At 38.5% G+C, this 13529-nt stretch overlaps 2 protein-coding genes across 2 annotated transcripts in view; both read right to left on the bottom strand.

The window, feature by feature from the left end:
• Positions 1-1188, bottom strand: part of nfxl1 (nuclear transcription factor, X-box binding-like 1) — a 296805-nt gene extending 295617 nt beyond the window's left edge. Inside the window, exons 1-2 of the mRNA XM_074623675.1 lie at positions 1077-1188; positions 5-207 (exon numbers count right to left, since the gene is read on the bottom strand). Of these exons, the coding sequence (XP_074479776.1) occupies positions 5-188 (184 nt within the window). The 5' untranslated portion in view covers positions 189-207; positions 1077-1188. The remainder of the gene's footprint in view (positions 1-4; positions 208-1076) is intronic.
• A 1250-nt stretch (positions 1189-2438) lies between these two features.
• Positions 2439-11076, bottom strand: LOC141760660 (cyclic nucleotide-gated channel alpha-1-like). The gene is made up of 15 exons (XM_074623681.1): positions 10854-11076; positions 9527-9660; positions 8974-9039; positions 7894-7956; positions 7670-7789; positions 7436-7540; positions 6468-6574; positions 6194-6368; positions 5976-6112; positions 5707-5879; positions 4909-5034; positions 4659-4811; positions 3885-4116; positions 3553-3728; positions 2439-3133 (listed from the first exon to the last, which is right to left on the bottom strand). The coding sequence occupies exons 2-15, from the start codon at positions 9634-9636 to the stop codon at positions 2951-2953; spliced, it is 1926 nt and encodes a 641-aa protein (XP_074479782.1). The 5' UTR covers positions 9637-9660; positions 10854-11076; the 3' UTR covers positions 2439-2950.
• Positions 11077-13529: the final 2453 nt, after the last annotated feature.

Genomic DNA, 13529 nt, shown 5'->3' with positions numbered 1-13529 from the left:
TCACCATGCTGAGGTTCAGGTGTCGTGGCTGACTTCGTCTTCCCTCCTCGTCCCGCCCCCCACCCGCCTGGGACGGCGGCGACCCCCGGCCTCTCTCTCTCCTTCTGCGGCTGGGGTCGTGACCTTTCACCCTGAACCTCCTGACTCCGGCCACGCCCCCTGCCCTGCTGTCGCCAGGCCGGCTCCATGGCAACCGCCTCCGATGCTCTACAGGTGGGGAAAGAGACAGAAGCACAGTGGCCATGAATTAGCAGATTTTTGACAGGAGTGTGGTGTGCATACAGGAGACTAGGGCATGTTTCAACCCAGGAAGAGATCTGTTAATACTGCAGCACAGTAGTCTTAAATTAGCAGATTTTTGACTGGTAATTTTTTTGAGTATTTTAATTTAAAATGTCTACTTTATTACCTTTAATTAATTAAATACGTGATGTGTTTTTCATTCAAATAAATATCAGATTTCTACAGGTAAATATTCATTTTAAATAATTAAAATCAGAAGTATAAATAAATACTATTTTTTTTTTTTTTTTTTTACATTTCTTTATTTTAATACCATTTATTTTAATTCAATATCAATATAAATGTTGAATATAAATTTAAGAGGAATTAAAAATGATTAAAAAGTATGAATTAATTAAAATCAAAAGTATGAATTAATAGTTAATCTGCTAGTTTAAGATTACTGTGCAGCACAGTAATCTTAAACTAGCAGATTTCTGACTGGAGTCTGGTGAGCAAACAGGAGAGCTGTTAATATTATCAGTAAACTAGTAGATTTGTGAGTGTAGTCTGGTGTGCAGAGAGGATATTATGTCATCAGCCTGCAGACTGCTGTATGCTGTATGGTGTGTGTGTGTGTGTGTGTGTGTATATATATATGGACCTGGTAGCTGCAGCTAGCTGCTAGGAGCTAACAGCAGTAATATCAGCAGTAAACAGGTAGAAAACGTCACATCCGTCATCAAACAACAGTTATTAAACTATAAACATGAACTTGAGCTGCTGTTATGGAACATTTTATATTAAAAAATCAAACAAAAGATGAATTAAAGAAGCTTTTGTGTGAAACTAACCTGCAGCAGTCTGAAGCAGCAGCAGCAGAGTGGAGTCTGAAGCAGCGTCGCGCGGTGCATACTGGTACGTGTAGTCCTGGAGGGGCCGGATAGTGGGGTTTCAGCAAGTAAAGAACTACAAATCCCATCACGCACCCGGGACACGCAGGAAGTACGACGTGTCAACGCCAACCGGCTGGACGTTTCATTCATAATCTACAGCAACAATAAATAAAATACTATTAATTCATACTTTTAATTTTAATTCTTTTAAATTGATATTTAACATTTATATTGATATTGAATTAAAATAAATGGTATTAAAATAAATGAATGTAAAAAAAAAAAGAAAATAGTATTTATTTATACTTCTGATTTTAATTATTTAAATTTAATATTTACCTGTAGAAAACTGACATTTATTTGAATGAAAAAAACATCACGTATTCAATTAATTAAAGGTTATAAAGTAGACATTTTAAATTAAAATACTAATGGTATTAAAATTAATAAAAGTTATATATATATATATATATATATATATATATATATATATATATATATATATATATATATTATAATTCTGATTTAATCTTTTTAAATTGATATTTACCTGTAGAAAATTGACATTTATTTATTTGAAAAAAATGCATCAATTAATTAATTAATTGAAGGTAATAGACATTTAAATTAAAATACTCATGGTATTAAAATAAATAAAAGTTAAAAGTAAATAAATAGTAAATATTTATAGTTCTGATTCAATTCTTTTAAATTGATATTTACCTGTACAAACCTGATGTTTGTTTGAATTATAAAATATGCATCACTCAATTAATGAATTAATTATAGGTAATGAAGTAGACATTTAAATAAAAAATAATAATTTTATCGAAAGAAATAAAAGTTTAAATAAATAGTATATATTTATAGTTGTTTAAATTATTTTAAATTTATATTTACTTGTAGAAATTTCACAATCTTAAAAAAAATGCATAGCATTATTAATTAAAAGTAATAAAGTAGACATTTAAATTAAAAATACTCATTGTATTAATATAAATACAAGTAAAAAAAAAAATAAGAACATTTTTATTTATTTATACTTCTGATTTAATTTTTTTAAATTGATATTTACCTGTAGAAACCTGTGTATAGATATTTAATTTGATATATTGCTGGCTTGTGAATTGTCCCCCTTATCTCATCTTATTTATCATATAATAATACATCATAATTTTTGTGTTTTTAATCTGAATCTGTAAAGTAACTAAAGTTATTAAATAAATGTAGTGGAGTAGAAGTAGAAAGTGAAATGGAAATAGTAAAATACAGGTACCTGAAATGTGTACTTCAGTTTGAAAATAAAAGAGTCAGTTGTGTTTTTCCTTATAAAATATCTTTATTTCTGCGGTTCATGTTTCTGCTACGAAGCTTCAACGACTTCTTACACAAAGCAGTGATGTGATCGGCTGGACAGCGCTGACCTTTGACCTCTACGGGTTTTATTAAAGCAGGTGAGTGAAGCTTGTTCTAGTCAGTAAAATAACAGGTGTGCTGCTTATTATTTAATATATATAATACATTATAATTACAAACATGTGAAATATTTACTAGAAACAGAAATACCACTTTCGTGAAGTGAACCAAAGGGATGCGACGAGTGACTTTGATTGACTGTTGTTAAAGGGACAGTTCAGGTGTTCAGGTGGAGAAGTACCTGGTACAACCCCACTGAGAAACAGCTGAACTATCCCTTTAAAGCTCGTTTCCTTTTCCTCAGGACGGAATCTGAATTTAAGGAACATTTTCAGTCCTGCTCTCACCGACCTGGCTAACCCGGGCTCTAATATCCCAGTCCTCCCTTCTTCTTCTTCTCCCTCTTCTTTGGTCGTCTATGTCTCAGGTGTCGGCGCCAGCTTCTTCTCCAGCTTGTTGACTCGGTGTTTGAGTTTGCTGTTGGCGGCGTCGTGCTCTGCCAGCAGGCGAGCGTAGCGCGTCTGCAGGATGTCCAGCGTGCTCGTCATCCTGTCCACCTTCTCCTCGATCTCTTTGGGGTCGGGGCCCTGCGCCGCCACCTGGAGGACAACATCGGGTGTTACACTCAGCTCCAATGCTGGGCTGCTACAAGACACGAGGCACCTGGTTGGACGACAGCTTTCCCTCCGTGGGCTGCTGCTCCCAGCTTTCAAACTGGAACCAACATGGCGGCTCGTTTGGAACCTTTTTTCCAACGGTTAGTTCGACAACGGTTAGTTTAAAAGTCTCTCGGGAGTTTCCAGAAGCGGTGAGTCGCGCCGGATGCCCCTGATTTGCATAAAGTAGCCGAGACCTCAACTTTATGCAAATGAGGAGCGGGCATCGTGACATCCCGTCTCTCGAATCTCACCGTCACGTTACCAGAATGCATTGCAAAGCTGCTTACATATACAATGAATGGGAAGCGTGGAACATGTGGACACGTACCATAAAACTGTATCAGATCATGTGACCGTACCTCCAAGTCCAGCAGACCGTCCTTCATCAGAATCTGCCGTCCCTTCTCCTCCAGCAGAGCTTTGGCGTCGGGATACTCCGTCAGCGCCTCCATCAGGTCGTCTTTGGAGAGACAGAAGAGGTCGGAGTAACCGATGCTCTTGATGTTGGCCGTCCTCCTGTTTCCCGCCTTACTGCCTGTTGAACAAGAATAAAAACAATTCATTTTTCATCTGAAGGCACCTTCAAGATACTTACTACATGAAGTATGCTTGGGAAATATATACTTTACTTAAGTATACTTCATGAAATAAACTTGAAGTATACTAGCTCTACTACTATACTCTTACTGACCTTTAATAGCCAGGATGCTGATCTCGCCAAAGTAGCTTCCATCACTCAGGACGACAAACTGCTTGATGCCATCGTCAGCGACGACGGCGAGTTTTCCCTCCTTGATGATGTACATCTCTCTGCCAATGTCGCCCTTCTTACAGATGTAGTCTCCCGGACTGTAGACCTGAGGCTGCAGCTTCAGCACCAGCTCCACCAGCAGACCGGCCTCGCAGTCCGCAAAGATACGCACCTGAACGACAACGACACGGATCAGAAAACTGGCGTGGACATTTGCTGGACTTTTTTTTGGACTTTTTTCAGATTTTTTTTTTTATTGTTTTTACATTTTTTTGGAACTTTTTTCAGACTTTTTTGGAACTTTTTTCAGACTTTTTCTTTTACATTTGTTGGTCATTTTTGTGGACAAAAACCCTCACACATTCATATATCTTGAGGTCAGAGGTCAAGGGACACCTTTGAAAATGGCCATGACAGTTTTTCCTCACCAAAATTCCTCCCTTCTTTGTTTATTTTTTTTCTGCCAAAATTAGGGGTATGTCATCAGCATATTGGCAAACCAGAGATATAAATAGAGATACAGATACAGTATGAAGTAAACATACTGCTTGTATATATATAGCTAGTATGACATGGTACCAATGGATTCATCAGGTTTTCTAGTTTCATATGATACCTGTATCTTCAGTCTAGCTTTAAAACTGAACCTACTAGAGCCTCTGAAAGATGGTAAAGTCAGTCGTGTGTCAGGAGGAATAAGGGGTGCGTTCAGACCTTCTTGAGGGTGTCCAGGTGGACGTTGATGGCGATCTCAGCTCTCAGTTTGTCTGGCAGGTACTTCAACACCTCCCTCTCATCCACCGCTTTCTTATTGGTCCACAGGAAGTCAAACCACTTGATCACTCGCTTCTCCAGGTCCTTCGTTACCTGGACGGTAAAAATAAGATACATATTTATACACAAACTGCTGTCGCCACGGAGACGCCACCGAATCTCCAACTGTCACGTGAACTAAGTGACGAACCTTTCGGAAGGTCATGTACTGTTTGATGGCGTCGATGCGAGCCTGGAAGCTGGCTCTGGCGGCGTTCATGTTGGTGATCATCGAACCGACGTTACCGACGATGGTGGCGAAGATCAACACGCCAACCTGGAGGAGAATCGGACAGCGATAAGAGGTCAACGGCAACAAAGAAGTCCTCCGAGTTCTCCACAGGGGACAGGGTCTCTCTGAAACTGGTAGACCACTGACATTACGGGGACAAAAGACCTTGTAGACCACTGACATTATGGAGACCACTGACATTATGGGGACAAAAGACCTGGTAGACCACTGACATTATGGGGACCCAAACCTGGTAGACCACTGACATTACGGGGACAAAAGACCTGGTAGATTACTGACATTATGGGGACAAAAGACCTGGTAGACCACTGACATTATGGGGACAAAAGATCTGGTAGATCACTGACATTATGGGGACAAAAGATCTGGTAGACCACTGACATTATGGGGACAAAAGACCTGGTAGACCGCTGACATTATGGGGACAAAAGACCTGGTAGACCACTGACATTATGGGGACAAAAGACCTGGTAGACCACTGACATTATGGTGAAAAAAGACCTGGTAGACCACTGACATTATGGGGACAAAAGACCTTGTAGACCACTGACATTATGGGGACAAAAGACCTTGTAGACCACTGACATTATGGGGACAAAAGACCTGGTAGACGACTGACATTATGGGGACAAAAGACCTGGTAGACCACTGACATTATGGGGACCAAAACTGGTAGACCACTTAAGCCAGACCCACCAGGAAGTCAGTGACGACGAAGAAGTACTCCAAGTTCTCCTGGGGGGGCGGAGTCTCTCCGATGGTGGTGAGCGTCAGCGTGGACCAGTACATACTGTAGGCGTACTTCCTCACCAGACGACCAAACTCTGGATCTGCCGGGTCGGGATACACAAACCTGTCATGGCCGAAACCTGGAGGGATGAGACCAGAACCGGGGTGTCAGAGGGGGTTTATACAGCAACCACAGACCAAACAACCAGAGTCGGGATTGAAACCAGCAACCCCACCCATGGCCTTGGAGAAGGAGTAGTAGAGGCAGGCGTTCCAGTGGATGATGATGACGATGTACATGACGAGGTTGGAGATACGAAGAGCGTTGGGGTAGTTAGTCCTGGTCTCCGTCCTCTGGAAGAACTCCAGCATCCTGAGACAAAGACAAAGACGTCTTTACTCCGGGACACTTCTACTTCTACTCCTAAGGATCCGAGTTCTGGTTCCCGTGTACCTGTTGAACCTGAACAGCTTATTGAGGCGGATTTCGGGGTATTTGAAGCCTAACACGAGGTACATCACGTCGGTGGGAATCATCGAGATCAGGTCCAGTTTGAACTGGAAGCTCTTCATGTAGCGCTCACGCAGCTTCTGCTCGTCCTTCACCAGTAGACCCTGCTCCAGGTAACCTACACACACACACACACACACACGTATGTAAACGGAGTCACGTTACAGACATCGATGCGTTAGCAGTTACAGCAAACAATGTTGGTGTGTGTTCGGACCGGTTCTGGTTCTGAAGACCATGTCACAGATGTAGAGGATGTCACACAGTAAGTCCACGAGGAACCAGAATGTCAAATAGTCCGACTGCAGCTCCTCGAAAGACGCCCTGAAACACACACACACACACACACACACACACACACACACACACACTCACGTTATACAGCAGTTATTACTACAATAAACACACTTTTAATAAACAAACATGGCAACCCGCAGACATTATGGGGACCCAAACATGGCAACCCGCAGACATTATGGGGACCCAAACTTGGCAACCTGCGGACATTATGGGGACCCAAACATGGCAACCCTCGGACATTATGGGGACCCAAACATGGCAACCCGCGGACATTATGGGGACCTAAACATGGCAACCTGTGGACAGTATGGGGACCCCAACATGGTAACCTTCAGACATTATGGGGAACCAAACACGGCAACTGGCAGACATTATGGGGACCCAAACACAGCAACTGGCAGACATTATGGGGACCCAAACATGGCAACCCTCGGACATTATGGGGACCCAAACATGGCAACCCGCGGACATTATGGGGACCTAAACATGGCAACCTGCGGACAGTATGGGGACCCCAACATGGTAACCTTCAGACATTATGGGGACCCAAACACGGCAACTGGCAGACATTATGGGGACCCAAACACAGCAACTGGCAGACATTATGGGGACCCAAACATGGCAACCTGCAGACATTATGGAGACCCCAACATGGCAACCCTCAGACATTATGGGGACCCAAACATCGCAACCCGCAGACATTATGGGGACCCAAACATGGCAACCCGCAGACATTTATGGGGACCCAAACATGGCAACCTGCAGACATTGTGGGCAACCTAGTTGACAACCACACCACCAGATGTCACCACTTCCTACACACTGTCCCTTTAAGGCCAGATTCAGGTTGACCTGGGTTTACCAGGGTTAGATAGAGGGTGTTACCTGGCTATGATCAGGGTCCAGTTGTACATGACGGGGATGGTGATGACACCCAGCCAGTGGTAGTAGGTGTTACCTGCCGGATCAATCACTGTGATCTCCTTGGGACTGGACACAAATAATGAAATATAATTATTAATTGCTACCATAATGAATGATTGGCACATTTTAGCCTCCATACTACCAGTTCTCTAATATCAGTTTCTGACTCAGTGGATCCTAATGAACCAAACCTACGCCTCCTCTTTGGCCTTCTTCTCTTTCTCCTTTTCCTCTTTCTCCTTCTGTATTTTCTCCTTCTCCTCTTTCTCCTTCTGTTTTTTCTCCTTCCTCTCCTGCTTCTCATGCTTCTCCTTCCTGAGAGCACGGACACATGAAGGAAATAAAACTGAATCTCCGTTAAAATAAAAACAGATTCTAATGAATGACTGTAATAAGTGTTCAAGGAGGATTTAACTTACGCCCTCTTCTCTTTTCTCTCCTTCTTTTCTTTCTTCTCTTTCTTCTTTCTTTTCTTCTCCTCTCTGGAAGCCAACAAAAAACGCATCACACAAACTATCTCTGTGTAACTGTTTGTATGTTCTGCACACAGCGTTGTCTTGCTGTGAGTCACTCACGGGACTGACGATACTAACGACTCACAATACTAACGACTCACGTGACTAACGACTCACGATACTAACGACTCACGATACTAACGACTCATGTGACTCACAGGACTCACGATACTAACGACTCACGTGACTAACGACTCACGATACAAACGACTCACGTGACTAACGACTCACATGACTAACGACTCACGATACTAACGACTCACGATACTAACGACTCACGTGACTAACGACTCACGATACAAACGACTCACGTGACTAACGACTCACATGACTAACGACTCACGATACTAACGACTCACGATACTAACGACTCACGTGACTAACGACTCACGATACTAACGACTCATGTGACTCACGGGACTCACGATACTAACGACTCACGTGACTAACGACTCACGATACTAACGACTCATGTGACTCACGGGACTCACGATACAAACGACTCACGTGACTAACGACTCACATGACTAACGACTCACGATACTAACGACTCATGTGACTCACGGGACTGACGATACTAACGACTCATGTAACTAACGACTCATGTGACTAACGACTCACGTGTCTAACGACTCACGTGTCTAACGACTCACGATACTGACGACTCACATGTCTAACGACTCACATGACTAACGACTCACGTGTCTAACGACTCACATGAATAACGACTCACGATACTAAGGACTCACATGACTAACGACTCACGTGTCTAACGACTCACATGAATAATGACTCACGATACTAAGGACTCACACGACTAATGACTCACGTGACCGTTTTCTGATGCCGAGGGGCGCCGACCAAACGGCGGTATTAGACGAGTTGGGAGTGGGAACGGGTTGGTACTCGACTACTTCTGTCTGTGTGACAGAAGATGTCACATGACGCGGCCGGTGTGTGTTACATTTCCTGTTTGTGTCTTACTCTTCTTCGTTGTTGTTGCTGTTATTGACGTTGAACAGAACTCCTGGTCCGGCTCTTTGATCAGCTCTGAAACAGAAAATCAGACGACAGCGCTAATTAACTATTAAAACTACCAGCACCAGCTAGGAACTACCCCACTGACCCCCCAGACCTCCTCAAGGACCCCCCCCCCCCCGAACCTCTTCAAGGAGCCCTGAAACCTCACTAAGAACCCCCTGAACCTCTTCAAGGAGGCCTGAAACCTCAGTAAGAACCCACCGAACCTCTTCAAGGAGGCCTGAAACCTCATTAAGAACCCTTGAACCTCTTCAAGGAGCCCTGAAACCTCACTAAGAACCCTTGAACCTCTTCAAGGAGCCCTGAAACCTCACTAAGAACCCTCCGAACCTCTTCAAGGAGCCCTAAAACCTCACCAAGAACCCCCCGAACCTCTTCAAGGAGCCGTGAAACCTCACTAAGAACCACCCAAACCTCTTCAAGGAGCCATCGAACTTCCTCTGGGATCTCCAGACTGAATTTTGGGGACCAAACATCATTATTAATCAGGACTCACCTGTCCCCCTCCCTGCCTTCACCTGGCTCCTCCTCCATGTTGTGTAGAACGATGGTGGACGGAGTTAACCTGGAGATGTGGGACGGGACTGATGGAGCTACTTTGGCCATGGCGGTAGTCTGTCCTTTGACTTCCTGTTCACACAGAGAGATTGTTAAAGAGTAGAGATGAAGAACAAAACAACAAAAGTCCCAAACTGGACTCCGACCAAAGATGGGAAGTTGTGTATGCTCGACGTTCAAGTGGTTAAGTCGCGAGAACACCGCTCCTAAGCGACGGCAATATTAACGTTACTGTCGGCGTCTAGAAGCCACAGAGGCTAGCGATTTAGCAAGCCAGCAAGCGGGTAACATAATGCAAGTAAATGCACAGACATAATGACAGAGGAGAAAGGGGTATGTCATCAGCATATTGACAAACCAGAGATATAAATAGAGATACAGATACAGTATGAAGTACACATACTGCTTGTATATATATAGCTAGTATGACATGGTACCAATGGATTCATCAGGTTTTTTACTTTCATATGATACCTGTATGTGTAGGAGTAAGATGAGGCTGTTGGGAATAGAGAGCTCCAGGGATGAGGTATTTTTGTAGGCTAACAGGAAGTTAATATCGCTAACAGCCAATGGGTTTTTGGATTATTGCAGAAAATCAGCTCTGTGGCAAACAAACGTTTTGTTCCGTAAAAATAATCTCCACTAATTAACACCACTTTATGAATTTTGAAGTGTGAAAGCAATCGCCAGAAGTAAAAAGCTAACGCTAGGCTATAAACGAACTACACCACGGTCACATGAGCGTGAGTATAAACAAAGTAAAGGAGGACGAGTCAGCGTGATGACATTTAGTAGTCTCATTTAACCACCAGTAAGCAACCGCCTTCTTTAAGACATGAAAAAAGCTTCAAAAGTCACGAGTGGTATTTTATATCGTAGAACAAAACGTTAAAATCTCTCCAGCTTGTGTTAACCACAGACTTTATTTCAGATATTTAACTAAAAAACTTGTTGACTTCAAGACGAAGGAACTGGAAGTGCTTAAAATGCTAACTCATTTCCAGGTTTTAGGACTCGTTCCAACATTTTCCTCAGACCGATTATAAAATTACCAAGAAAAACAATATACGACTAAAATTACAATATATTCACTTATCATGCGCCGAAAAATGAACGTCCAAGGCCTCCGCCATTTCTGACAACGTCAACGAACACGTTCAACTCGTGAACTCGGAGCTTTCAGAGACTTTCCACTTACGAGTTGTATCGTATGTTGTATAATAACTACTCCTCTAGCCTCACGGCGTTATCTCCTTACTCACCTGATAATCTGTCGCCGTTGGTTTTCGTGGCCTAGACCAACCGACCACCCATCAAACTCATCGCCATGGAAACGGAGGAGTATCCAACCCCCCCTCCGTTACACACTCACACACGGCCGGCCCCGTTAAATCCTTTAAAGTTTGGAGAGAAAAGAGGAGAAAATGGAGGGATGTGAGAGGTGAAGGAGTGTTGGGAGCCGGAGAGTCACCCTGATGAGGATAAAGAGATTAGAGGAGATGATACCGTCTATCTCACCTGCACTCAGAGATCCACCCTCACGTACAACTCACCTGGAACATTTAGGCGTCACATCTCAGCTAAAAGATGAACATTACCCCTTTTAGTAACACTTTATAAAAACAATCATTTAAAAATTATATAATGATAAATAAACTTAATAGTTATTTTAAACAATGTTTAACAAACAATGAAATGATAATTAATAATGTACTTTACTCCACTACATTTATCTGACAGCTTTAGTTTGGTTTTACTTTATCTGCAAAAAAAACATACAAAGAGTTTATAAAATACCATGTATTAGTAATAATGTTAATGTATTACTAATAATGTTAATAATGTTAATGTATGACTAATAATGTGAATGATGTTAATGTATAACTAATAATGTGAATGATGTTAATGTATAACTAATAATGTTAATAATGTTAATGTATAACTAATAATGTTAATAATGTTAATGTATAATTAATAATGTTAATAATGTTAATGTATCAGTAATAATGTTAATAATGTTAATGTATAACTAATAATGTTAATGATGTTAATGTATCAGTAATAATGTTAATAATGTTAATGTATAACTAATAATGTTAATGATGTTAATGTATAACTAATAATGTTAATAATGTTAATGTATAACTAATAATGTTAATAATGTTAATGTATAACTAATAATGTGAATGATGTTAACGTATAACTAATAATGTTAATAATGTTAATGTATAACTAATAATGTTAATGATGTTAATGTATCAGTAATAATGTTAATGATGTTAATGTATCAGTAATAATGTTAATAATGTTAATGTATCAGTAATAATGTTAATAATGTTAATGTATAACTAATAATGTTAATAATGTTAATGTATAATTAATAATGTTAATGATGTTAATGTATCAGTAATAATGTTAATAATGTTAATGTATAATTAATAATGTTAATAATGTTAATGTATCAGTAATAATGTTAATAATGTTAATGTATAACTAATAATGTTAATGATGTTAATGTATCAGTAATAATGTTAATAATGTTAATGTATAACTAATAATGTTAATGATGTTAATGTATAACTAATAATGTTAATAATGTTAATGTATAACTAATAATGTTAATAATGTTAATGTATAACTAATAATGTGAATGATGTTAACGTATCAGTAATAATGTTAATAATGTTAATGTATAACTAATAATGTTAATAATGTTAATGTATAATTAATAATGTTAATGATGTTAATGTATCAGTAATAATGTTAATAATGTTAATGTATAATTAATAATGTTAATAATGTTAATGTATCAGTAATAATGTTAATAATGTTAATGTATAACTAATAATGTTAATGATGTTAATGTATCAGTAATAATGTTAATAATGTTAATGTATAACTAATAATGTTAATGATGTTAATGTATAACTAATAATGTTAATAATGTTAATGTATAACTAATAATGTTAATAATGTTAATGTATAACTAATAATGTGAATGATGTTAACGTATAACTAATAATGTTAATAATGTTAATGTATAACTAATAATGTTAATGATGTTAATGTATAATTAATAATGTTAATGATGTTAATGTATCAGTAATAATGTTAATAATGTTAATGTATCAGTAATAATGTTAATAATGTTAATGTATAACTAATAATGTTAATAATGTTAATGTATAATTAATAATGTTAATGATGTTAATGTATCAGTAATAATGTTAATAATGTTAATGTATAACTAATAATGTTAATGATGTTAATGTATAATTAATAATGTTAATGATGTTAATGTATCAGTAATAATGTTAATAATGTTAATGTATCAGTAATAATGTTAATAATGTTAATGTATAACTAATAATGTTAATAATGTTAATGTATAACTAATAATGTTAATGATGTTAATGTATGACTAATAATGTGAATGATGTTAATGTATAACTAATAATGTGAATGATGTTAATGTATAACTAATAATGTTAATAATGTTAATGTATAACTAATAATGTTAATAATGTTAATGTATAACTAATAATGTTAATAATGTTAATGTATAACTAATAATGTTAATGATGTTAATGTATAACTAATAATGTGAATGATGTTAACGTATAACTAATAATGTTAATAATGTTAATGTATAACTAATAATGTTAATAATGTTAATGTATAACTAATAATGTGAATGATGTTAACGTATAACTAATAATGTTAATAATGTTAATGTATAACTAATAATGTTAATGATGTTAATGTATCAGTAATAATGTTAATAATGTTAATGTATAACTAATAATGTTAATGATGTTAATGTATAACTAATAATGTGAATGATGTTAACGTATAACTAATAATGTTAATAATGTTAATGTATAACTAATAATGTTAATAATGTTAATGTATAACTAATAATGTTAATGATGTTAATG

This window comes from Sebastes fasciatus, chromosome 22, assembly GCF_043250625.1.
Source record: "Sebastes fasciatus isolate fSebFas1 chromosome 22, fSebFas1.pri, whole genome shotgun sequence".
Classification (NCBI taxonomy): domain Eukaryota; kingdom Metazoa; phylum Chordata; class Actinopteri; order Perciformes; family Sebastidae; genus Sebastes; species Sebastes fasciatus.
The sequence above is the reverse complement of the archived record's forward strand: the minus strand, read 5'-3'. Positions and strand labels throughout refer to the sequence as shown.